Source organism: Drosophila innubila (assembly GCF_004354385.1).
Source record: "Drosophila innubila isolate TH190305 chromosome 3R unlocalized genomic scaffold, UK_Dinn_1.0 2_E_3R, whole genome shotgun sequence".
Lineage (NCBI taxonomy): Eukaryota > Metazoa > Arthropoda > Insecta > Diptera > Drosophilidae > Drosophila > Drosophila innubila.
The window spans coordinates 13,810,690-13,836,273 of NW_022995380.1; the positions used below are offsets into that span (position 1 = coordinate 13,810,690).

Here is a 25,584-nt window from a genome sequence, read left to right on the forward strand (position 1 = left end):
TAATTTAGTTTAAACATTAACTAAGCCATCTGCATTTAAGTTTTGTTTTTATCTCTTATAATAAATATAATTGTTTGATACACAATTGCTATATGAAAAGTATTGGGTCAATTAAGCTGAGAGTCACTGTATGTATATCAATTGCAAACACTCTGATAAATTATCTGTTTTCAAAAATTTTATAACTTAATGGATCCAAGAAACTTATTAATGCTTGATATGCTTTCTATAAATATGAATTTTCATCACTGCATTTCCAAAAATAATTGTTATACTTTTAGCATTACTTTAGAGTTACCTTATCTAACAGGAATTTTTAAATAACAAAAAAAAAAATTCTAATTTTTTGCTACCCATCCCTAAGCATCAATATACAATTTTTTTTATTTTTATTTAGTTGTTCATGCTAAAGCTAAAGGTTAATAGTTAAGGCACTAGTCACTAGTAGTAATATTATGTTTATGAATTACTTTTTTTAACTCTACATATAATTATACAGTTTTATGTTAATTTTTTGTTTTTTTTCTGATACTCATCTTATTTAAAAAGAGATGTATTCTTACAGCCTGCTTTTTTATATGCTGCCTACGCCTGTGTGCTTGTGTGTTCGTAGTGCTGTGTGCGCTGGCATGTAATACAGTTATATAGGCAAACATATGCGTGTGCGTCTGGCCTTAAAGGCGACGGACGGGCTGTCATCCCATGCAGAAGCCGAAGCGCGCGTCACTTGCACACACATAATAAACATTTTAAACATTATATTCGTGTTTAGCAGCTTCTTGTCTTGTTGTTATTGTTGTTGTTGCTGTTATTGTTGCTGTTGCTGTTGGTTTTGGTGCTGCTACTGATGTTGCTGGCTGTTCGTTTTTCAGAAAATTTACGGGCTTTAACGAATAATGGTGCTTGTGGGAAATGAACGTTTTGTGTTCGCTTTCGCTTGTCATCGCATCACGCCGAACATTCGCAACGCATTCCACACAAAACATTCGCCACTTTATCAGCATTTTACTTTAGCCGTTATTACCAGACTCGGCTCACTCTCACTACATTAACACACACGCACACACACACTGAGACAGAGACAGAGACAGACATACCAAGAGACACCGACACCGTCACCGCCACCGCACTCAAATGTAACATGCACGCATCTATGAGTTTTGCGACTCTCTAAGGAAATTAAAAAACAACTAAAACAAATTAACTATGTAATGACAAAGTCTTATGTACATATGCTTAAGCATGCATACATACATACTTCATACCATTTCATACGTATGAAACATACATGTGTTGCGGTTTCTTGAACACAAGAAACAGCTAGCTAATAACGAATCAGCCATTTTCCCCTCACATTATTCCTGTCCCCCGAGAAATTGAATTACCTATAATGTCAGCCGTACTTCGCACAGCGGGTGGTTTGGCGGATTTAGCGGATCAAAATTTATAACTGAAAAAAAAAGTAATAATAAAATTCTCAGACCAATAAGAAAGTAATTTAAATCATTCAAAGTAAAGAAACTAATAACTGAGAAAAACTAATAAAATTTTTAGTCCAATAAGTTAGTTTAACAAATTATTTATGTATAATACACATATTTAATTAATTTTTTTATAATTTCGTAGAGACTTTCATTTAAAATTAAGTACATTTTTCAATTCTTACATCTATTCACAATTTGAAATGTGAATAAATCTCCGCTAGAATGATAATTTTTCCCACTGTGTTTCGTGTTGAATGCCCCCGTCGATGAGTATGTTAAGTATACGCCATGGTATCGAGCAATTCGCACTTGCAACAGCAAACGCTTTTAATGATGATCGATTTGGGTAAACAATGAAATTTCCGCATTCAAATTTTATTGCTAGCAATCAGAAGCGCTTCCTTTGCACACAGCTACCATATACGAGTATAAATAGCATTGGTAATGGAAAAGAACGCGTACATAACCATTATCTACTTAAATTGCATTAATCTATCACAAGTGACGCCCTTTTGATGTTTGCTAGCTAATTTTCAATTGAAATTGAATCATTGTTGTTGTTGTCATTGTAAAAGGTGCTTCTCCTTAACACGCGCGCTAAAAGTTAACATAATTTGAAGTCGTTTAAAAATTGCTCCCTCCCCCAACACCCACTCCACACATTCCTTTCAAGCGCAGTCACAATATAAACAGCTGTTTAAAATACTAGTTTATTTATTTTGCCACTCTGGTATTTTAACGCTTACTGCCTTACGGTCACACTGCTTGAGGTTTGTAAACAAACGCAAAGTGTTGCCAGACAGCGAAACATTGCGCTGCTGTGTAAAACAAAAAATAATTTCTTAAAAGTTTAACAAAAATAACAGAAATAATTGTGTTTGTGATTAGTAAATTAGCAATAACAATTCCTTGTTCTGTTTGCCAGTCAATAAACGAACACAACGCGTACAACAACAACAGCAACAGGAATTCCAATGCACTTTCTCCATATGGTGTAAAACCAGTCTTGCGGCTTTTTTTGACATCTATTCGATATCAATAGAAGAAATACAGGCCAAAATTGTAGTGGTCGTTGTCGCGTCTGTGTTGTTAGCAGACTACTAAGCACCTGTGTGCTGTTTGAACAACAACAACAGCAGCAATTACAACAACAACAACAGTTGATTGCCGTCTTTTATTGGCCTGGTCGACGCGACAATGGAGCAGCAACAGTCACATCTTGCCCACTCTTGAGTACGTTTCGATTCTCTCGCGCAAAGCGTTGAAAGAATTCGTAATTTGCATATATCTATCTATCAGACTTTTTTATGCATAACTCGAGACGAGCATGTTTGTCATATTGAGTCATTTGAGAGACAAACGCAACGGAATTTTGTGCTGAACGTAAGTGTTGATTGTCAATTTCGAATTGATATCATTCTAAGTCTGCTTTCACATTAGGTGTACTCGTATATTGAAACAGTCAACTATATAGTCACAGATTCTTTATGAAAAGATGACTTCGATTGAGGAGAAAGTGCGTTGCATATTGAACGCCAAAGATCTAGGCGACATAACAACAGAGCTCTGTGATTTCTCGCTCAGAGAGCAGAATGCAACAGCTGAGGCGCAAGGTGTGCAACCATCATCGTCATCCGACTTTGAGCCAAAAGTCGGCCAGACGATCAACTACATTGTGGCCTGTGTCATGTTCAATGAGCACGACGAGCTACTAATGATCGAGGAGGCCAAACCGAACTGTGCAGGTGAGTGAAGCAGGAGGAGTATGGCAATCTTAAGAGTTACAGCTTAAACATGTTTGATTGTTTCAGGCAAATGGTATCTGCCCGCCGGTCGCATGGAACAGGGTGAATCAATCACAGAGGCAGCTGCGCGCGAACTGTTTGAAGAAACGGGTCTCAATGCCGAAATGACAACGCTGCTGGCCGTGGAGTCCGCTGGTGGTTCGTGGTTTCGTTTTGTGCTAACAGGCCGGATTACAGGTGGCCGTCTAAAGACGCCCGCCGATGCGGATGCTGAGTCCATACAAGCGCTCTGGCTGCGCAATCCCAAAGAAGTGCCGCTGCGTGCCAACGACATACTCAACATTATTGACATTGGACGTGCCTACCATCAAAACCAGAAAACGAATCAGGCGGACATTGTGCGTCAGCCAGTGTGGCATAGCAATGTGCTGCCCACACGTCATCCCCACAAGCGGAACTATCTGCGCGTGCTGGCGGTGGTGCGTAAACGTGCCACCAACTCCATGAATATTCTCATCAGCGAGAAGAATGCCCATCATTTTCCCACGGTGGAGATGCATCCAAATCGCAGTCTTCACTCAACACTGCGCAAGTTTATGATTGAGATATTTGGAGCGGAACTGCCACAACATCGACCACATGGCCTGCTTAGCATGGAGCATGCCACATCCAGCAATGAAGTCACCGATGGCATTTGCCTGAATCTGCTGGTTGCCTTTAGGCCGGCACTCGAGGAAATCTCACTGATTGGCAAATGCATTTGGCAGGAGCTCAGTTCGCCGTTGGACGAGACGCTGGCACGTATATTGGGCAGCAAGCATGGTTCCATACCGCTAAACGTGATACGCTAACTGGTTTAGTCTAGTTCTAGTTCTAATCTCTAATAATGGTGCAAGCTTATATACTAATCTATGAATAGCATAATTAAATTGTGTAACTTTTTAAAAACTGTTACATTTTGAATTTGAATTTTCGCGCGTAGTCACAATCAAAGACCATTCGAAGCTAAGTGTTATGTAACTCACAAGGCAATGTAGCGTAACGGATTATAATTTTAAATTTTCAAGCAACATTTTATTGTTTGTTCGAAATGTTTTAAACACTTTGAATAAAATATTGAATAGTGCTCAATAAAAATGTTTATTTTATTATCAATATAGTTTTAATCATATTAAAAAAAATGAATAACTTCAGCTAGTTAAACAGATTATAATCATTTATTGATTTTAATTACACTTGACTCAAATTTAAAACATTAAAAGACTATACATAAATCGACTCTAAATGTTCAACTACATACTTAGAATTTGTCATACGCAATAAACGTAATTCAAAAATGCTATCATGGAATATGTCTGCAGTGTGTGTCCGTGTATGTGTTATGTACTCGTATTATCAACTATATCAACAGTTGACTAGGTCAAATTGGGTCAAAATAACATGCACAGCGGTATGTAACACTAAGCATTAGCCTAATCCTTCCAGACCTTGTTAAACAGGTCCATAAATGAATCGTAGATCATGAATGTTATCGCCACATCCAGACAGACACGACCTAATCTAGGAACGGTGCCCTTGTAGAAAGCGGGGAATCCCTCGTTCTTAAGAATTTTTACCGCACAATCCGCCGTATTCTTGTACTTGGCTGCTTCCAGGCCCTGCATACGCGTCTTAATCACATCCAACGGCGTGTTGCCAAATACTGAGGCAGCTCCAGCAATGGCACCGAACACGCCCACCATCAACTTGGGTACAGGCTTGTTGATATCATCGCCCTATATAATGCATGGAATAATAGCAACATTTTTATAATTATTCCCAAACCAGACGAGTTAGTTCTTTTACCTTGTACATATCCTTTAGCGATTCAACAACAAAGAAACGTATGGCTTGATTGGATCCCTGCTTCAGTATGGTCGGTGTGAGTCCCTTGTAGATGCCACTGATGCCCTCCGCCTTGACAATTTGGCCAACACCATGAGCAAAGCCCTTGAACTTGGGACTCGCGCTGCGTTGATCGTTGATAAACTTCACTTTAATAGTTTCCATGGGGGTCACCGCCAAGATAGCCTCACAGACACCAGCGCCCAGGCCACAAAGCAGTTTTCCACCAGCGCTCAGTTGACCCTTGGAGTCACTGATATGCGATCGCATAAACTCGAAGGCACCAAATCTGCAGACAAGGAATGTTGTTAAGGATCAATAAAAAAGAGAGAATTCTGATGTTGTTGTCACTCACCTGGTTGCCGACTTTGGTATGCTGCCGTAGAGGAGCACGCTGAGACCACGGTATAGACCAAAGAAACCATTGGTAGCCACAGTTTTCTTCACACAATCGGCAATACCATTGTACTTCTTATTGACCCCCTTCTCGTCCAGCTGCAGCTGTGTCTTCACGTATTCGGTGGGATATGTTATGCAGATCTCAATGCCTCCGGTAATACCTCCGGCAATGATACCCTTGACTCCCTTGCTGCCACCACCGCCTGCCGCTGCGGCCCCATTATTAATCATCCAGGGACGAGATCTGTACGGGCTAATAAGGCTAGCCAAATTTTGACGATCCATTTCGTACTGCAGACAAATTGGTTGCATTTTAACATAGAATTTAATAATACTCAAACTCAAACAAATATTGTGTGTTTATCACATTTTGATTGTTGTTTTTGTTGTTATTAATAGAAACTCAATACGTGTGGGAGTCTTTTGTCAAAAAAAAAACACCTGTGTGTGTGTGTGTGTGTGTGACGATAAAAATAAATGTTAACCAAAATCTGTCGATTTTCATATTATTCTGAAAATCGGAAAGAACGCTTAACATGAGAAATTAATTGTTGACGCTGCAATAATGATTGCAACTAATGTAGGATCAATTTAACATGTGGAATTTAAAAATTTCAAGTGTAAATTTATAACTAATTTATTCTATATGCTTTTTATTTCAATTTTCTTTAGTTTTCAGTTATTTTTGACTACGTTAAATAAATAACTTATGCAACTTGTTGAATGCATAACAGTATAAAATGTATATTTTACATTTTATATATGTACATTCTTGAGAGTATTAAGTTTGGTTAGGTTAGTTGCTAATCTATAGCCAGGCTACTTGTTTCATGACAATACTTGATTTTATCGCACTGTTTTCACCTTGAAACCAAAGTTCAAACAAAAACTATGTATAAGCAAATGTTTGTCATTGACTGTATGTAATGCACATACATACATATGTACATACATAGTTTTACATTTGCTATTCAAAATCATCTTCAACGATTGTGAATACTTAGGATTGTATGATAGTGTACAATTGAAAAGTTTTGAGTAACTTTTAAAAGAGCCAAAATAAAATTCTCTTTAATCTCATACCACTTGACATGATTATATAAGTTTAGCATGTAGGAAATAAATTATGTATACAATTAGCAGAAAAATCATTATTTATATGGAATTATTTGAAATGTACATTAAATATTTACAAACTTAAACACAATTCTGATAAAGATAAGCAAAGTTTATGATAACTTTTCATTAGAAGTGTACACACAAGCACACACACACGCACACACAAACACATACGACACTCAGTTAGTTGGTTCAAATTGGAGAACTGCAGCCGCATTTCTGATTGGAAACACAGCAGTTATGAATGTAAATGTTAGTTTACTCACATAATTACAGTTACGATTAATTAAATGCAAAATTAAAGCACTTTTGCTATTCTCTTTGGTTGTTTGCCGAGCTGATTGGAATGCGACAGCGACGCGATCGCGGCTAGGGCAGCGAGTCAACTGTTTTCACGCTACTATGAAGCAAATTCCAATTCCAATTTCCAATCGCAGAGAAAGCGAACAAATTCAAATAAGCAGCACATTTTGTAAACAACCAACTGCTTCTCCACTGAGATCAGGCACAAGAGCGTGAGCGTGAGCGAGAGCGAGAGCGCGAGTGAGTGGGAGCGAGTGCCGACGAAGAGCAAAAGTAACGGCGATGGCGTGATACTGGATTTTTATGAAGACGCGGCAGAAAAAAATAACAACAAAACGATCTCAGTCTCTTAATAAGCGAAACCCGTTTCGTATGGCAGAACTTGTTGAAGCTTTTTTAACTGGAAAAGCTCTACCTCGCTTTAGTAAAGGGCAACGCATATCAACGAAAATAGCAAATGGCTTTAATTTTTATAACAGCCGCAAAGTCGACAACATTTTTTTCTTACGTCAATTACACAACTACGTAAAACGAATGTGTATGAATGTATTATTTATCAAAATGTTTAATAGGCCAAGTTATATTACAACTATACATATTCTTATTGTTTATTCAACGAATCGATATAAATGTTATCATTTTATAGCACGTAATATTTATACACCTTTTAATTAAGAAGCCTATGGAATTAATCTACGGCCATAGAGATAACAGTGGGCCTTTATACCAAACTGGAACCGGCAAACTCTGAACGTTAACTAAAAAAATGTTGGTTGCTTTTGCTTACACTGGAGCTGCTCCGTAACATCCGCTCTGCGCATGCTCCAGGTCCACCCGAACCACCCAACATATGCTACATATGTACAAAGCTTATACGGCAGATTAAATCGGTTTTAAATGAAAACGAGCTGAATTTAATAAAAATAAATTATCTTTATGTCATAATTGTTTTTTGACAAGAAAACTATTTATTAAAAAGTTCTTACGTTATTAATGCATCTAACTTAAGATATTGTATTCTTTCAATACATTTTCCACTGTTTCAATTGAGCTAAAATATATGTTAAATAGTGAATAAAGTGGCAGTTAAAGGTGCAAGTCCAACTGTTATGGGGTTAAATCAGGTTTAGTTACCCTATCAACTTGGTAGTAGACGCTGTAAATGCTTATATCGAAAAAATTATGACCGCTTAGATGTACCTGGGGGCTCGTCATCAATATAATATGGGCTCGACATTTTTCGATTACAGTGAAGGCTCCCTAAATTGAAATGCGACGGTTCTAAAAAATTCCTAAGGAAATTGCTGGAGACTCTAAAAACTAAACTAAACTAATATTAACTGTTGGATAAGTTCGTCCATTAAATATGACACAGCTAGAAAAAAATTAATATAACAATGACTGCTAACTTTGTCTCTTAATACATTTAATCAAGACTGCCAAGTATAGACTTTGTTCATTAAATTAAGTAATGGTAAGTTAAGTATAGTATCCAATAGTGTTATTCATTAGCAAAAATTGCGATTCCCACAGAATTGTTGTTATAAAATATGCAATTAAATTGACTAACAAAATCTTAATGTAAATCGAGACGATATCAATCAAGTCAGCCGCCAAGGACAAATCGATTTTGGTCGCAAAAATAATTAACGACAGATCCCATATCAAACCAAACTCGGTCGACTTAAAGCGAATTAATAGTTTTATTCAAATGCATTTTGAAATCTTTCATGTCATTTACATGCACACATACATACATAGTTATATTATGTATATGTGTATATGATGCATGTGTTTATAAATAAACATTAGAATTAAAGTGCAGATCTTTCATTAACCGTTAATCAATAACATTATTACTAAACTGGGAATTACTTCGTAGACAGTTTTTAATTCAGTCATGATGGTGCAGTTAGAAGACACTTAGGCAGCCTTATAGATGCGCACGCTCTTCACGGAGCCAATGGTGAGTGTCTGAAGAAGAATATAAAATAGATTCGATTAATATGGCAGATAGTAAGCCTGATCAAGGGTTTCAACTTACGGTAGTCAGTTCGTTGTCATTGAACTCGCGGACAATGGTCGATGGCTTGTCGCCCTTCTGCTCCTGAACCAGCTTGTTGCCATCGAGGGTGATGACGCTCTTAACCTTGCGTCCATCGAGAGTCTCCTCATCGAATTCCTCGCCCAATTTGAAGCTGATGGCAGAAGTCTTGAAGGTCGATGTGGTGGTCATGGTGTATGTCTCACCATCCTTGGTAATCTCCACAGTGGGGCTAACAGTGTTGCCCATTTTGCGCAGCACCATGCCAACGCCTGAAAAATAAATCATATAATATCTTTATATAAACATACATATATATAAGTTGAAGATTTGGAAGGCAGCTAATTGAATTAGCCCGTCAAAGTTGAAGACCTGCACACAATGCAAATCATATTGTATTTAATTGAAATAATAAAGCTAAATTATGAAGTTCCCCGTCAAGTTTGTCCCAGACGAGACCCGGTACCCCAGACCACAGACGTCGGAGTCGTGCTCAAGGTTAACAATACGGTACCGGAGGCCAGCCTACAGCATCCGTACTTATCAATTGGTCAGCCTAAATATAGCAAACGATCCAGACCGCAAGTAAATGCAAGCGACAGCGTTATCGCACTGCAACTCACATATAAATGTATATATACTATACATATATGCATATATTCATATATATATATAGAGCTTTTGCCCCTTGGTCACAATACATCAAACAGACAAATCAATTATGTTCAATTATATACATACATATATATATATGAATGTTCTTAAGTGGTCTGACTTTTGGTCAAGTGTTTGCGGTTCGATAAGTTCCCACTGTCATTCTGACAATTTGGGAACCTTTTCAGCTGTGAAACTATATAATATTATTTGTATTTCATTTCGCATAGATTAGGATTCGGCATTATAACGGTTATTGTTGCTATACGGTTACTGATAAGGTGCAAAGTGCAAATTCGCAATCGCAATAAAAAAAAGGCACAATCATTTTTATTATAATATATACCACTCTGTTTATCACATTTATAAGTATGGATTTGCACATACACATAAACATAAAGTCTAAGTACATCGAACAATCAAGATAAGGCTGATAAACGTACATAGCTTGAAGGTTCCAACAAACGATTTCAATCAGATGCACTTTAAAATTGTAATCCAAAACCCCCTGAAAATGTCGTTCAATCTAAACCCATGCCACGATATACACACTGAAACTTAAGACCTCGTCCCCACAAATGTCTCGTCTGTGCAGGAGCCTTAGTTCAGTATTAGATTGAAAACCGCAAAAGACCCACCACACATATGCACCAGTATCGACCGAATCGAATCAAATTTCCAAATTCCCCGGCGTTGCCTAGACTCTGGACTGTTACAATAAACCATCTATTAGGTTGTATAATTACACCAAGTGTGTGGTCCAAAGTTCGGGAATTCGCATGTTCTAAGCAAATTATAGAGGGCTCCAAGCTGTCAACGCCAATTGTAATGACTAAGCGCAGACTACTTTCAAAATATATGCCTACAGTTATTCAAGTAACTTTTCTTTATTATTTTTATGAATATAAGTATATTTTTTTCTTATTAATTTCAGTTGCACATGACATTTAAAACAAGTTTAAAAAAATAAGTCTTTAAAAAAATAAAACTATTAAAACAAAAATATTTACGTAATTTCTTTTGGTGACAGCAATTACATGACTAACTGTAAAATAAAAACTACTTCCGTCCATGTGCTTGTGGCCAAAGTAGAGACTTTACTTTAATTATTTTTTAAGTTTATTACCCTATAACTTCGCCCGATAAGGTTTTGTGTATTTTAAACTGTTTCCACCTGTACCGCAGGTTTTTCTTAGGGGGCCCCTGAGGGAACGTGGAGCACATCACCTAATATTTAAAAAAAATTCATCAATAACCACGTTTTTTGTCTTCTTTCTTCCCTTTTGCATTTTCATCTTACTTTTGCACATCTGCAAAAAAAAAATGCCGGCCGGCTAGCGGTTTCATTCTTTATTCATTCGCACTTTCAGTCGCCCCTCTCTCTCTCTCTCTCTCTCTATTTCTCTGTTCAACTTCTTTTGCGACATGTGCCCATTCTACGTAATACTTTTTTTTCGCTATGATACTCCAAGTCATATCCTAGTTGTGCACTTACCCAATTCCTTCATGTACTCATCAAAGTTCTCGGACTTGTCCAGTTTGTATTTCTTGCCAATGAATGCCATTTTTCACAAATTGCTTTTATTTGGTTAAGCTCAACGAACAATGAGGTCTGCACAGCGAACACTACTCAACTCGTGAAAGCTCACACCACCAGACTGCTTTTATACGCGCGCTCGGCATTGCCAGATGCATTAAGTTGTATATAAGCTTTTTCTCCATTTTTGGCTGAGCGCGAGAGAGAGAGAGAGAGCTTGCGCGTTCGCATTTAAAGATTTATGATGGCACCAAACATGCAGTATCGATATAACTACATTGATATCAATTTATAACAAATAGAGGTGGAAAGACGTATATTATATTTGTACTGTGAACAATTAACATTGCATATAAATTGTATGTATGTATAATAAATATTTTCTGTACGCAGGTTTTCATTTAACTATATATTTTCTGTAACATCGGGTAATCGCAATCAAAAATAATCGATAGGAACGAAAAATAACCGTTTTTAAATATTTAAATAAATTTGAAGTATTTTATTATAAAGTTTGCTGTATGGCTTTTATATCATTTAACTGTCTAAAGTAGAGTTCCGCCTAAATATTTGACGACAACGAGATATTTATAACAATAATAATCTCACCTCTCATTGAATTTCTGGAACATTAATTGACTCAAACACTCCGGCTTTATAACTGACACATAAAGTAATACATACACATACTGCATATCAATCCAGCTATGAGAAAGGCAAGTTCAAGTGCCAGGAATCCGTTGCTATGAAAACTTTATTGTCTGACTATGTACAGCAGAATCTCTTCTTATGAGTCAAAATTAATGGTATCTATATTTTGCTTACCGGACGTTGACACCGTGTGAGACTTCACTGTACATTCTTACAAGTATGTCTCGGGGTGTAAGAGACAACGCCTACATTTACTTTGAGTCGGCATATGCAACAAGAAATCGCATGTACCTTTAAAAATTGCACATACATCTTTCTTAATATATATTTAGAATATTTTGTATATGAACATGCGACATTGTATATTGTTTGAGCAATCTAATCGGCTATTATGTTCCATAAAAGGCAGTCGACTGCAATTTTACACAAAGTTCTTATGACACGTCCATTTACTTTGAGTCGGCATATGCAACAAGAAATCGCATTTACCTTTTAAAATTGCACATACATCTTTCTTAATATATATTTAGAATCTTTTGTATATGAACATGCGACATTGTATATTGTTTGATCAATCCAATCGACTATTATATTCCATAAAAGGCAGTCGACTGCAATTTTACACAAAGTTCTTATGACACGTTTGATGGTCTGCCAGCTTTCTTATCTTATTAATTCAATTATCGCCTTCAACCATTTAACATTGCAGCTGTCCCGAATCCAGATCGTTAATTTCAAAAAAATAAACCACATTTATCGTACGCCACATTGAATACCGGATAGTTTAATTTGTTGCGATAATGTACATATATCTAAAATTATCTGTATTTTTATATGTAAAATACAATTGATAGCTAAAAGGCATTCGACGAATTTTCAATTGATGCTGATAATAAGCATTTTGATTAGAGAAAAAATGTTTGGAGATTTGGAAGACTATCGGTTGGTTTAATTACACAAGAAAGTATGGCATTTAGATAAATTCCATAGATACATTTTAAAGTCGGCGGGCGTTAATCATTCTATTTGAATATTATTTAGGAAAAACTTTAGTTGTCCCGATTTTAATGACTATACGTTTTGTACTGCTTTCAAGAAGTTAACACAAGCAGTGCAAAGCTAGCAGATACACAAACCACTGCCACTTAGGGCTGCATCGAACTGAATTACAAAATATTTAAATAAATGTCACAGATATATCAATGAAATAAGCAAATAATATTAAAACTGTATATAATAAAACATTATTACAGATGTTTGTATATGAGTTGTTGAAAATTAATGTTGCACGTTTCAGTGTAATTCATTTTTCATTCGCTTTCAAGCAGTTCTGGAAGCAGTGCTGTTCAGCTGCTTATTCTACACGGCATTTAAATTGTATACTCTATCAAAATGATATAAAGCTGAAAACTGATAAAGGTAATGCAAGAAAATGAATTGATAATGATATTGTATTACTAGGGTATGTGACTGATTATGGAAACCAAGTGTCAATCAGACTAAAGAACACACCGGCCGGCATTATCGTTAGCCGGTAAACAAATCCGCTAATATCAACAAAGCGTCATACACAAATTTACAAACCCAGAGAGAGATAGAGAGAGTGTGTGTACAAAAGAGAAGAAGAGAAACAAAGAGCGATGGCGATGGAACGAAACGAAGTTGCGCAAGCAAAAGCTCTCTGGAGAGTAAAAGTCAAACAATTGTTATTGTACGAGTACAAGTTCCAAAATGTTTACTCTAAAACAATGGGAACAAGTGAGCTAAGCATTAGAACGATTTCGGCGATCAAAGCGTGAGCAGCAAGTGCTTAGTCCGCGGAGAATTGAGATTATTGAAAAGGTCGATCGCCAAACGAAGCGGTTGAAAATACAACAAAAGTATCACAATAAAAATATAATTCACTATCTATGCCTACTCAGGCATATGTATACATGTGTATGTACGTAAGCATGTTTCAGTGATGAAATTCAGTTGTGGAACTTGTCGGAATATGTGTCGGGAGTATTTTCATAAAATACCAAGATAATTATAAAATAAAACACATGAGAATGCGTTCAATATCAGAATGCACTTTGGAACGTTATCGTACTATGCAAATATCAAAAATCAAGAAAGTGTGTGTGAGTGGAAAATTTTAAGCTACCAAAGATCGAATGTATCTACAAGATACAATCTGTTAATTCCTAAATAATAATAATTATATTAACGATAAGCGCGTGTCCGCAAATCCCTCTTGGGTGCTAATGAAATCGCATCGAAATAGTCACCAAAGTTTAATAAATCCATTGGTAAATAAACATCACGTCGGAATCTCATGTAACTGAACGTTAAACTTAAAAGTACCAGTGAGCCATTATTACTATACGGAATACGTGTGCGAATTATTTATTAAAAAAAAGTAAACAAAACTAATTAAACAAATAGCAAAAGATCAAAATGCAGTCATTAAAGGCCGATGAGCTACCGGAGAATCCCGTTGAACGAGCCAATTGTTTGTCGGAATTAATGTTTTGGTACGTCAAACTTTATATAAGCAGTCAATTCATATCATATTATACCTCCTATTGAGTTCTTCATTCCACTGGATGGATCCGAGAACGTGACAACTGCGACGAGTTCATTATTATTTTATTCAATGGGTCGTTTAATTTACATAGTTAGCGCTTCAGAGTTATTCTCGGGGCACCCCATGAAATCCATATATTCTCGTGCATGTATTTTTATGTGTACATATTTGCGTGAAGTATTTCAAGTTATTCAATTGGTTGTCACTTAAGGCAACTTTAATTTCGTTGGCAGCCAAATGAAGCCTGTAATAAAAGGCGATCGTCTGGCAAAACTTGGAATTGTTTTAAGATTAAACCGACATGAGGCATGGCTTTGCATAATTATACTTAAAGCAGTTTCATGGAATGTTATCTATCAAGGTGCTAATAAATACCACTGTTTTTACTCTGCCTCAAATATGACATGCTCTCGTATCGCTTTTCCTAATGATGTAATTCAGCAACTATACCAAAAGTTCATTACTTTAAGGATTTTATTTTGGAACAGACTTCTGTCAATATTACCTCACTTCCACATTTGCAGTGTCATAACATCGTTATCCAGCTCACGTAGTCTTAATTGCTTTGTTTATGTTATTACTTTTTTTGTCTGTCGCTATCTGATAATTTTCATGTTATCTCTATTTACATGTTATATTCCATATAGCTTTGCCATGCCCGTCTTGTTCAAGGGTCGCAAGAAGACATTGGAGCAGACCGATCTCTATCGACCCCTAAAGAATCACAAATCAGGTGAGTGATGCTGAGAATTTTTCTACCCTAAAAATCTAGTTTGTAAACCTCCAAAGTTTTGAAGAAAGGAACGAGCCTTAGAACAAGATTTCTTCGAGGCAAAATTTTGAGACAAAAAAAAACTATTTTATATTTGCAATAGATTTTCACCTATTTGTTTTTTGTGACAATTTGAAGATCAGTAATTTCATTAATATAAAAACTAAGCTTTTTAAGAACTTTAATTTAAGATTATGATTTTAGTATTATTATGTAGAATACTTTTCTTACAATCATAACATTATACTATCAGATACCCTTGGAGATCGGCTGAGTGCAGCCTGGGACGAGGAAGTCGCTCAAAGATCGGCCCAAAATCAACCACCCCGCTTGATGCGTGTTGTAATTCGGGTATTTGGTTGGCAACTATTCCTTACTGGATTTTTGTTACTTGCTCAGGAATTTCTCACCAAGTAATTAACTTTTAAAATCCTGACTGTTAATAAGTATAAGTTTCAGCTTAAAAATCATCCTAACACATAACTTTTCTTTTGGTTTTAGGGTCACCCAACCAATTTGTCTGTTTGGGATTATGGCCTATTTTGCGAACGATGATCCTGATGTGACCAAGGCGCAACTCTATGCCGCCGGTCTTATGGCGGGCTCGGTGCTTACTGTCTTCTGGGGACATCCTTATATGCAGGGTCTGCTTCACTTGGGCATGAAGATGCGCGTCGCTCTCTGTAGCTTGATTTATCGTAAGGCGTTGCGCTTAAGTCGCACTTCTCTGGGAGATACGACAGTCGGTCAAGTGGTGAATCTACTGTCCAACGATGTGGGACGGTTCGATACCGTTCTGATCAATGTACATTACTTGTGGGTTGCTCCCGCGGAGCTGATTCTGGTCACATATTTCATGTATGCTCAGGTGAGAAGACTTAAGATTCCACACTCGGAGATTGTACTTTAATGGATAGGGGTTTCATTGCAGATAGGGGTTTCCTCACTTTTTGGCGTCGCCGTTATGTTGCTTTTTCTGCCATTACAAGCCTATTTGGGTAAGAAGACATCGGTGCTAAGACTACGTACTGCTCTCCGGACTGACGAACGCGTCCGGATGATGAACGAGATCATCTCTGGTATCCAGGTGATCAAGATGTATGCCTGGGAGAAGCCCTTTGGCAAACTAATCGAGCTCACCCGCTGCAATGAGATGATCTGCATTAAGCAAGTCAACTACATTCGTGGAATCCTCATTTCATTCGCCATGTTCTTGTCACGCATTTTTACATTTATGAGTCTCGTCGGCTACGTTCTTCTAGGACACATTTTGACCGCAGAGAAGGCCTTCTTCATCACTGCCTACTATAACATATTACGACGCTCGGTTACCATGTTCTTCCCACAAGGCATTTCACAATTTGCAGAGCTTATGGTGTCCATCAAACGTCTCCAGACCTTTATGCACCGAGAGGAGACTCAGGTTCTTGACAAATCAAATGCAATTACTGCACCCAACACTCTTAACGATAAGGAACATGGCTCTCTAATCAACAATACTAATGGGGATGTGGCAAAGGTCAATGGCAATGAAGAGACTCTCGTCGAATTCAGTCAATTTAATGCCAAGTGGACAACTCAAATCGCAGATAACACTTTGGAGAATATCAATCTACAGCTCGGCCGACGACAGCTTGTTGCTGTCATTGGTCCCGTTGGCGCTGGCAAATCCAGTCTGATCCAATCCATTCTCGGTGAGCTGCCCGCAGACAGAGGTAGCCTAAAGGTCAATGGCAGGTTCTCCTACGCTGCCCAAGAGCCTTGGCTCTTCACTGGAACTGTTCGGGAGAACATTCTCTTCGGATTGACCCTGGACAAACATCGCTATCGCACCGTAGTCAAGAAGTGTGCGTTGGAACGTGACTTTGAGCTACTCCCTCATGGTGATAAGACGATCGTTGGTGAAAGAGGAGCTTCACTCTCTGGAGGACAGAAGGCGCGCATAAGCCTGGCGAGAGCTGTATACCGACGGGCGGATATTTACCTGCTGGACGATCCACTCAGTGCTGTGGACACGCATGTTGGTCGACACTTGTTCGACCAATGCATGAGAGGATATCTTAGAAGCGAACTCGTCATACTGGTAACACATCAGTTGCAGTTTCTGGAACAAGCCGATCTCATTGTCATAATGGACAAGGGAAAAATCAGTGCCATGGGAACCTATTCGACGATGAAAAGCAGTGGCTTGGACTTTGCTCAGCTATTGTCCGATCCCAACAAGGATGAAGACGGTCTCAATGACAATGGGAGCGAGGCCGGCGATATATGGGATCGGTTAAGCTTGGCCTCAAGAAGCAGACGTGGTAGCAAAACCAGTCGACAAACTTCACGCAATGAGAGCTTCACCTCGTTATCCTCTCTAGCTGAATCGGTTCAGGACACAGCCGTGGCTCCGCAGGAAACACGTGTCGAAGGAAAAATTGGCATGAGCCTCTATAAGGAATACTTCACTGCTGGCAGCGGTTGGCTCATGATAAGCTTCATGGTGTTTCTGTGCTTAGGAACACAAATTCTGGGCTCTTCAACAGATGTCTTTCTTTCCTATTGGTAAGTGATCTTCGTTTTATTCTAAGCGTCAATTTTTCAGTTATCTCCGTTCAATTTACAATTCTAGGGTTGACAAGAACAAAAACTCTGCAAGCAAAGATTCAGATCCTGTCGATATCTACTATTTCACAGCCCTTAACTTGGCCGTGATCGTGTTCACCTTGGTTCGAACTATGCTCTTCTATAAGTTGGCCATGCGCAGTTCTACAAAGCTTCACAATGCCATGTTCCGTGGCATCACAAGAGCGGCAATGTACTTCTTCAACACAAATCCCTCGGGTCGGATATTGAATCGATTCTCAAAGGATCTGGGACAAATAGATGAACTCCTGCCAACCGTCATGTTGGATGTGGTTCAGATTTTCCTCACCTTGACGGGCATCATTGTTGTTCTCTGTATAACCAATCCTTACTATTTACTCTTAACTCTTGGACTAGGCATCATCTTCTATTACATAAGAGAATTCTACTTAAAGACCTCGAGAGACGTGAAACGGCTGGAGGCAGTGGCCAGATCTCCGATCTACTCTCACCTGAGCGCTTCTCTCAATGGTCTTCCAACGATTCGAGCATTGGGAGCACAGAAAACATTAATTGCCGAGTTTGATAATCTACAGGATCTGCACAGTTCAGGCTACTACACCTTCCTGTCTACTAATCGTGCTTTTGGCTACTACCTAGATCTCTTCTGCTCGCTGTACCTTGTCGTAATTATACTTAACTACTTCATCAATCCACCGGAAAACTCTGGTGAGGTGGGATTAGCCATTACCCAGGCCATGGGCATGACGGGAATGGTACAGTGGGGTATGCGTCAATCAGCGGAACTCGAGAACACCATGACGGCCGTTGAACGTGTCGTCGAGTACGATGAGATTGAACCTGAGGGCGAATACGAGTCCTCGCTAGACAAGAAGCCACCTATCACATGGCCAGAAGAAGGAAAAATTGTGGCGGACGATCTCAGTTTACGATACTTCCCCGATCCACAGTCGAAGTATGTGCTCAAGTCTCTCAATTTTGAGATCAAGCCCATGGAAAAGGTCGGAATCGTGGGTCGCACAGGTGCCGGCAAATCCTCGCTCATTAATGCACTCTTCCGTTTGTCCTATAACGATGGCTCGATCGTCATTGACAGTCGCGATACCAATGAACTGGGACTACACGACCTGCGCAGCAAGATCTCCATAATACCTCAGGAACCGGTGCTCTTCTCAGGGAGCATGCGCTACAATCTCGATCCCTTCGAAGAGTACAGTGATGCGAAGGTGTGGGATGCTCTGGAGGAAGTCAAGTTGAAGCCCGTCATCAGTGAGCTTCCGAGTGGACTACAAAGCATTATCTCCGAGGGCGGTACCAACTTCAGTGTGGGTCAGAGACAGCTGGTGTGTCTAGCACGGGCTATTCTTCGCGAGAACCGCATTCTGGTAATGGACGAGGCCACAGCCAATGTGGATCCACAGACAGATGCCCTTATACAGACGACGATTAGGAATAAATTCAGGGAATGCACAGTTCTAACAATCGCCCATCGGTTAAACACTATTATTGATTCGGACAAAGTGTTAGTCATGGATGCTGGCCAGCTGGTAGAGTTTGGTTCTCCCTACGAGCTGTTGACCGAGTGCGAGTCGAAAATCTTCCACAGCATGGTCATGGAAACGGGTAAAAGCAACTTTGATAGTCTACTTAAGGTAGCGGAAAAGGCGAGTACAAATTAAGATTGGATTGAGGTTAAATAATCTGACTTATCTAATTGCAGGCCCATTTGGAATCACAGAAACTTAAAACAGTCTAGGATCAACGAATTAATTAGGTTTAAGCAAAAGTTCCATTCAAAATGTACTCCGAATGCTGGAAAATGAGTCTCCACTTTATTTGCTACTTAAAGTATTATTTCTATGAGCTTTAGAATTTAATGCTATTTTTCAACTTATTTTTAATAAATATCTAAAAAAAAAAAAAATAAGAGAACCTCTCACTTAATTTAAAATTTTCTTTTATTATATTTCAATTTTTCTGTATGGATGCTGAATGCTATTGTAAGCCACTTAAGAGATTTTTGAGTGTAATTATTTCATCTGATTTCTTAATAATTACTACTATCTTAATTCATCAAATTAAAAACGTGGTGACTGATAAGATAGTGGACTATGCTATTGACGCCTACCCACATATGATGATAAGATATGCGCTATATAATTTTTTGGAGTAACGAAGATTAAATACACTTCCTATACGTATATCGTATTAAATATTAAATAAAATTTAGAAAATAGTAAGACCCTTGCTACTTCCATCCCTAACTAGACCGATCATTATAATATAGTATGGTATTACAATATGGCGTTACGTATGTCGCAACAAATTTATAATACTCACTGTGAGGGTATTAAAATGTATCGCTCCAAAGACTGCAACAACAACAATCATTGAATTTGGATAAAAAAAGAAGCAACCGGACAATTGAGATTTAGAACTAGTTCCGCGCTCGAAGTGTAAACATAGAAATGATGCCATGTAGATGTTTGGAAATTCGTTAATTGAAGCCATCAAAAACAATTGAAAAGTTCTCTTATCTGACTATTACATCATATGATGAAATCGAGCTTTAATATTAAAGAAGAAAACACCGTTTGTAGTGACTTTTGTTTTACATGATCAGTTAACTTATACGTGATATTACGACAGCATCTCTGATACAGTGGACAGTGTACAGTGGAAAGTTTTTTTTTTTTTGCCAAACAGTCAACAACCGCGATAGAGCGTAACTAAATTAAAAAAGTAAAAATGTTCATGATAAGTGTAACTGTGCAATAAAGTCTAATTATTTACTCATAGTTTATTTTTACAAATTATCAAAACAAACTATACCAACATGCAATCATTAAAGGCCGATGAGCTACCGGAGAATCCCCGGGAGCACATTAATCCAATTTCGGAGCTTCTGTTCTGGTAAGTCTCCACATAGGGACGATAGATTACCGAAAATCTTAACGGATAACAGCCACAATACTAATAGCGAATAGCCCAGACCTTTTTTTATTATCAGTCTATCACGTTTACGCTTATTTTTGTGCTAGCTTAACTGTATTTTTTAGCGTTTATGCTGTTACCCTATATATATATTTTTATGGTTTCTCCTTCAATAATTTCAACCATGAAGCTTTATATTTCCCCTATTGGTGAAGGGCCGAAAAAAAACTCTAGATCAACCAGATCTCTATCGGCCATTAAAAGAGCATAAATCAGGTGAGTAAACCTGCAAGATAATGCTATCAAAGAACAGACTTGTAATATATTAAAAAAATATATAATTTTAATCAGATACACTTGGTGATCGATTGTGCGCAGCATGGGATGAAGAAGTAACTCGCAGATCAAGCCAAAAGAAACCTCCTCGTCTGGGACGCGTTGTGCTGAGAGTTTTTGGATTTAATCTATTTGTTACTGGAGTGTTATTGGGATCCAAAGAGCTTTTAACGAGGTAAATATCTATCAGAATGACTTCTAAAAGAAATATTTGCATATATATATAATTGCAGGGTTACTCAACCCATTTGTCTCTTTGGTATTATGGCCTACTTTGCGGGAACAGATACTGATCCAATCAAGGCGTACATGTATGCGGGGGGACTCATGACTACTTCCGTGATCACAGTTATTTGGGGACATCCCTGTATGCTAGGAATTCAGCACTTGGCCATGAAAATGCGGGTTGCCCTTTGCAGTATGATCTATCGAAAAGCATTACGATTAAGTCTTACTGCTCTGTCTGATACATCGATTGGCCAGGTGGTGAATCTGATGTCCAATGATGTGGGACGTTTTGATTCAGTTCTTGACAATATACATTATTTATGGCTTGGCCCACTTGAGCTGGTCGTAATAACCTACATCATGTACGAAACGGTAAATAATAGTTGGATACAATAGGAACAAGGGAGGGTATATTAAATATGTCATTTGTCCTTGCAGATTGGGGTATCCTGCCTCTTTGGCATCCTTCTAATGCTGATTTTCACGCCTCTCCAAGCTGGCCTGGCCAAGAAAACATTGGCACTGCGGCTGCTCACGGCAATTCGCACAGATGAACGCGTCCGGGTGATGAATGAGATCATATCGGGCATCCAGGTAATTAAAATGTACGCCTGGGAGAAACCTTTTGCCAAACTTGTCGAAAATGTGCGATGCAAGGAGATGAAATACATCAGGAAAGTCAACAATATTCGTGGAATGCTAATAGCCTTTGGATTGTGCTTATCTCGCACCTTCACCTTTGCCAGTTTAGTCGGATATGTCCTTCTCGGGCACATACTGACCGCCGGGGAGGCATTTCTAATCACTGCCTACTTTAGTCTGCTACAGCGAACGGTCACCAGTTTCTTTCCATTAAGTATTTCTCAACTTTCCGAGCTTTTTGTGTCCATCAAGCGTCTGGAAACCTTTTTGCTTCGAGAGGAGAATCAGATCTGCGATACCGCTAAAGTACTGGCAAAACTCGAATGTAATGAGGAGACTCTCGTTGAATTCAGCCAGTTCCATGCAAAGTGGGGCACCGAGAACACAGGGTACACCCTAGATAATATTAATCTACAGCTAGATCGAGGACATCTCATTGCTGTCGTTGGTCCCGTGGGTGCTGGCAAATCCAGTCTGATCCAATCCATTCTCGGTGAGCTGCCCGCAGACAGAGGTAGCCTAAAGGTCAATGGCAGGTTTTCCTATGCTGCTCAAGAGCCTTGGCTCTTTACTGGAACCGTCAGGGAGAACATTCTCTTTAGATTGACTCTGGACAAACATCGCTATCGCACCGTAGTCAAGAAGTGTGCGCTGGAACGTGACTTTGAGCTACTCCCTCATGGTGATAAGACGATCGTTGGTGAAAGGGGAGCTTCACTCTCTGGAGGACAGAAAGCGCGCATTAGCTTGGCGAGAGCTGTATACCGACGGGCGGATATTTACCTGCTTGACGATCCACTCAGTGCTGTGGACACGCACGTTGGTCGACACTTGTTCGACCAATGCATGAAAGGATATCTTAGAAGCGAGCTCGTCATACTGGTAACACATCAGCTGCAGTTTCTGGAACAAGCCGATCTCATTGTCATAATGGACAAGGGAAAAATCAGTGCCATGGGAACCTATTCGACGATGAAAAGCAGTGGCTTGGACTTTGCTCAGCTTTTGTCTGATCCTAAAATTAGGGAACACACGATGGCTGACAATGAGAGTGATGCTGGTGACGCCTTAAATCATCATAATACAGTCCTACAAAGAATACGCGCTGGGAAAACCAGTCGACAGTCTTCTCGAACCGATAGTATCAGTTCCTTGAGCTCCAAAGCCGAATCCATCGAACAGGATACTGCAATAAGTTCCCAGGAATCACGAGTCAAGGGGAAGATTGGATTAAATCTTTATGCTGAGTACTTAACCGCAGGCAGCAGTTGGTTCTCAATATGTGTACTAGTGTTCTTCTATTTAAGCACACAGATCGTGAGTTCCACAGCCGATATTTTTCTATCCTATTGGTAAGTTATATTAATTTTTAATAAAAATAATTAATACTTATTTTAACTCCTAGGGTTGACAAGAGCAAAAACTTAGCAACAAAAAACTCCGATCCAGTTGATATTTACTACTTCACAGCCCTTAACTTGGCCGTGATCGTGTTCACCTTGGTTCGCACTGTGCTCTTCTATAAGCTGACCATGCGCAGTTCTATAAAACTTCACAATGCCATGTTCCGTGGCATCACAAGAGCGGCAATGTACTTCTTTAACACAAATCCCTCGGGTCGGATATTGAATCGATTCTCAAAGGACTTGGGACAAATAGATGAACTCCTCCCAACCGTCATGTTGGATGTGGTTCAGATTTTCCTCACCTTGACGGGCATCATTGTTGTTCTCTGTATAACCAATCCTTACTATCTACTCTTAACTCTTGGTCTGGGCGTCATCTTTTATTATTTTAGAGAATTCTATTTGAAGACCTCGAGAGATGTGAAACGGCTGGAGGCAGTGGCAAGATCCCCCATCTACTCTCACCTGAGCGCTTCTCTAAATGGTCTTCCAACAATTCGAGCATTGGGAGCACAGAAAACATTAATTGCCGAGTTCGATAATCTACAGGATCTGCACAGTTCAGGCTACTACATCTTCCTGTCTACTAATCGTGGCTTCGGCTACTATCTAGATCTCTTTTGCTCGCTATACATAGTAATAATTATACTGAACTATTTTGTCAATCCACCGGAAAACTCTGGTGAGGTGGGATTAGCCATTACCCAGGCCATGGGCATGACGGGCATGGTACAGTGGGGTATGCGTCAATCAGCGGAACTCGAGAACACCATGACGGCTGTTGAACGTGTCGTCGAGTACGATGAGATTGAACCTGAGGGCGAATACGAGTCCTCGCCGGACAAGAAGCCACCTGTCACATGGCCAGAAGAAGGAAAAATTGTGGCGGACGATCTCAGTTTACGATACTTCCCCGATCCACAGTCGAAGTATGTGCTCAAGTCCCTCAACTTCGAGATTAAGCCCATGGAAAAGGTCGGAATCGTGGGTCGCACAGGTGCCGGCAAATCCTCGCTCATTAATGCACTCTTCCGTTTGTCCTACAACGATGGCTCGATCGTCATTGACAGTCGCGATACCAATGAACTGGGACTACACGACCTGCGCAGCAAGATCTCCATAATACCTCAGGAACCGGTGCTCTTCTCAGGGAGCATGCGCTACAATCTCGATCCCTTCGAAGAGTACAGTGATGCGAAGGTGTGGGATGCTCTGGAGGAAGTCAAGTTGAAGCCCGTCATCAGTGAGCTTCCGAGTGGACTACAAAGCATTATCTCCGAGGGCGGTACCAACTTCAGTGTGGGTCAGAGACAGCTGGTGTGTCTAGCACGGGCTATTCTTCGCGAGAACCGCATTCTGGTAATGGACGAGGCCACAGCCAATGTGGATCCACAGACAGATGCCCTTATACAGACGACGATTAGGAATAAATTCAGGGAATGCACAGTTCTAACAATCGCCCATCGTTTAAACACTATTATGGATTCGGACAAAGTGTTAGTCATGGATGCTGGCCAGCTGGTAGAGTTTGGTTCTCCCTATGAGCTGTTGACCGAGTGTGAGACAAAAATCTTCCACAGCATGGTCATGGAAACGGGTAAAAGCAGCTTTGATAGTCTACTTAAAATAGCGGAGAAGGTGAGTACAAACTAAGATTGGGGTTATAAATTAAAAAATATTTATATAATCTGGCTTATCCACTTGCAGGTTCATTTGGACTTAAAGAAACTTAACACTGCCTAAGTTACTGGAATATGGATACATTCTAATTGATTAACTTTAAGCAAAATTCGTACTTAATATTTGACAGCTTTTATTACTTTAAATACTCTTTTTATTAAATATTAAATTGCAATGTTATTATTTAACTAATTTTAAACAAATTCTTAAGCTAACCTCTCGGAAACAAGCTTTTGATTCATTGATTATTGTCCATTATTTCTATTCTTGTTCAAGTGACAAAAATTGTATATTTTGTACGTTAAATAAATTTAAATAAGAGTTTAATCCTTTTATGCTATCCAAGTACACAAATTCTGACTTTATCAAACGTGTCAGCTGATAATAAAGATAAGAACATTACTTTTCGAGTTTTACTACATTTACACAAGTGTTGTTTGTTTGTAACAAAGCAGTGCAAGAAAACGCTTGTAAAACAAAAAACGATAACATGTGTAAAGCTCTCAATAAAAGCCCAACAGTACAAAATGCCAGTGCTATCGCAGAGAGCAAAAGCTTTGAGCAACAGTTGTCTGCGAAGCTTTGTTCCATAAGCACGCATAAAA

The 25,584-nt window shown here is 38.9% G+C and overlaps 5 protein-coding genes across 5 annotated transcripts; 3 read left to right on the top strand and 2 right to left on the bottom strand.

Moving 5' to 3' along the window:
- Window positions 1–2,264: 2,264 nt before the first annotated feature.
- Window positions 2,265–4,181, top strand: LOC117790660 (8-oxo-dGDP phosphatase NUDT18). The gene is made up of 3 exons (XM_034630163.1): window positions 2,265–2,867; window positions 2,925–3,229; window positions 3,296–4,181. The coding sequence occupies exons 2-3, from the start codon at window positions 2,980–2,982 to the stop codon at window positions 4,078–4,080; spliced, it is 1,035 nt and encodes a 344-aa protein (XP_034486054.1). The 5' UTR covers window positions 2,265–2,867; window positions 2,925–2,979; the 3' UTR covers window positions 4,081–4,181.
- Window positions 4,182–4,427: 246 nt separating this feature from the next.
- LOC117790661 (putative tricarboxylate transport protein, mitochondrial) lies at window positions 4,428–7,038 on the bottom strand. The gene is made up of 4 exons (XM_034630164.1): window positions 6,898–7,038; window positions 5,469–5,803; window positions 5,075–5,402; window positions 4,428–5,004 (listed from the first exon to the last, which is right to left on the bottom strand). The coding sequence occupies exons 2-4, from the start codon at window positions 5,795–5,797 to the stop codon at window positions 4,702–4,704; spliced, it is 960 nt and encodes a 319-aa protein (XP_034486055.1). The 5' UTR covers window positions 5,798–5,803; window positions 6,898–7,038; the 3' UTR covers window positions 4,428–4,701.
- Window positions 7,039–8,618: 1,580 nt separating this feature from the next.
- On the bottom strand, window positions 8,619–11,286 carry LOC117790632 (probable fatty acid-binding protein). The gene is made up of 3 exons (XM_034630128.1): window positions 11,128–11,286; window positions 8,979–9,250; window positions 8,619–8,908 (listed from the first exon to the last, which is right to left on the bottom strand). Exons 1-3 carry the CDS (start codon window positions 11,195–11,197, stop codon window positions 8,858–8,860), a joined length of 393 nt encoding a protein of 130 aa, XP_034486019.1. The 5' UTR covers window positions 11,198–11,286; the 3' UTR covers window positions 8,619–8,857.
- A 2,298-nt stretch (window positions 11,287–13,584) lies between these two features.
- LOC117790958 (probable multidrug resistance-associated protein lethal(2)03659) lies at window positions 13,585–19,670 on the top strand. The gene is made up of 7 exons (XM_034630577.1): window positions 13,585–14,336; window positions 15,037–15,122; window positions 15,415–15,574; window positions 15,663–16,029; window positions 16,093–17,711; window positions 17,779–19,417; window positions 19,474–19,670. Exons 1-7 carry the CDS (start codon window positions 14,260–14,262, stop codon window positions 19,507–19,509), a joined length of 3,984 nt encoding a protein of 1,327 aa, XP_034486468.1. The 5' UTR covers window positions 13,585–14,259; the 3' UTR covers window positions 19,510–19,670.
- A 795-nt stretch (window positions 19,671–20,465) lies between these two features.
- On the top strand, window positions 20,466–25,381 carry LOC117791913 (probable multidrug resistance-associated protein lethal(2)03659). Its single transcript, XM_034631847.1, has 7 exons — window positions 20,466–20,666; window positions 20,878–20,963; window positions 21,039–21,198; window positions 21,257–21,623; window positions 21,690–23,245; window positions 23,299–24,937; window positions 25,007–25,381. Exons 1-7 carry the CDS (start codon window positions 20,590–20,592, stop codon window positions 25,040–25,042), a joined length of 3,921 nt encoding a protein of 1,306 aa, XP_034487738.1. The 5' UTR covers window positions 20,466–20,589; the 3' UTR covers window positions 25,043–25,381.
- Window positions 25,382–25,584: the final 203 nt, after the last annotated feature.

Bases quoted from the DNA above. Each gene is read 5' to 3' on its own strand.
- LOC117790660 (XM_034630163.1), top strand. From the start codon at position 2,980: ATGACTTCGATTGAGGAGAAAGTGCGTTGCATATTGAACGCCAAAGAT. The intron at 3,230-3,295 runs GTGAGTGAAGCA...TGATTGTTTCAG, and splicing joins GGCCAAACCGAACTGTGCAG to GCAAATGGTATCTGCCCGCC.
- LOC117790661 (XM_034630164.1), bottom strand. From the start codon at position 5,797: ATGGATCGTCAAAATTTGGCTAGCCTTATTAGCCCGTACAGATCTCGT. The intron at 5,403-5,468 runs GTGAGTGACAAC...CCTTGTCTGCAG, and splicing joins ATACCAAAGTCGGCAACCAG to ATTTGGTGCCTTCGAGTTTA. The intron at 5,005-5,074 runs GTAAAAGAACTA...TGCATTATATAG, and splicing joins CGCTAAAGGATATGTACAAG to GGCGATGATATCAACAAGCC.
- LOC117790632 (XM_034630128.1), bottom strand. From the start codon at position 11,197: ATGGCATTCATTGGCAAGAAATACAAACTGGACAAGTCCGAGAACTTT. The intron at 9,251-11,127 runs GTAAGTGCACAA...TTTATTTTTCAG, and splicing joins TGAGTACATGAAGGAATTGG to GCGTTGGCATGGTGCTGCGC. The intron at 8,909-8,978 runs GTAAGTTGAAAC...ATTCTTCTTCAG, and splicing joins ATGACAACGAACTGACTACC to ACACTCACCATTGGCTCCGT.
- LOC117790958 (XM_034630577.1), top strand. From the start codon at position 14,260: ATGCAGTCATTAAAGGCCGATGAGCTACCGGAGAATCCCGTTGAACGA. The intron at 14,337-15,036 runs GTACGTCAAACT...TATTCCATATAG, and splicing joins TTGTCGGAATTAATGTTTTG to CTTTGCCATGCCCGTCTTGT. The intron at 15,123-15,414 runs GTGAGTGATGCT...TTATACTATCAG, and splicing joins CCTAAAGAATCACAAATCAG to ATACCCTTGGAGATCGGCTG.
- LOC117791913 (XM_034631847.1), top strand. From the start codon at position 20,590: ATGCAATCATTAAAGGCCGATGAGCTACCGGAGAATCCCCGGGAGCAC. The intron at 20,964-21,038 runs GTGAGTAAACCT...AATTTTAATCAG, and splicing joins ATTAAAAGAGCATAAATCAG to ATACACTTGGTGATCGATTG. The intron at 23,246-23,298 runs GTAAGTTATATT...TTTAACTCCTAG, and splicing joins GATATTTTTCTATCCTATTG to GGTTGACAAGAGCAAAAACT.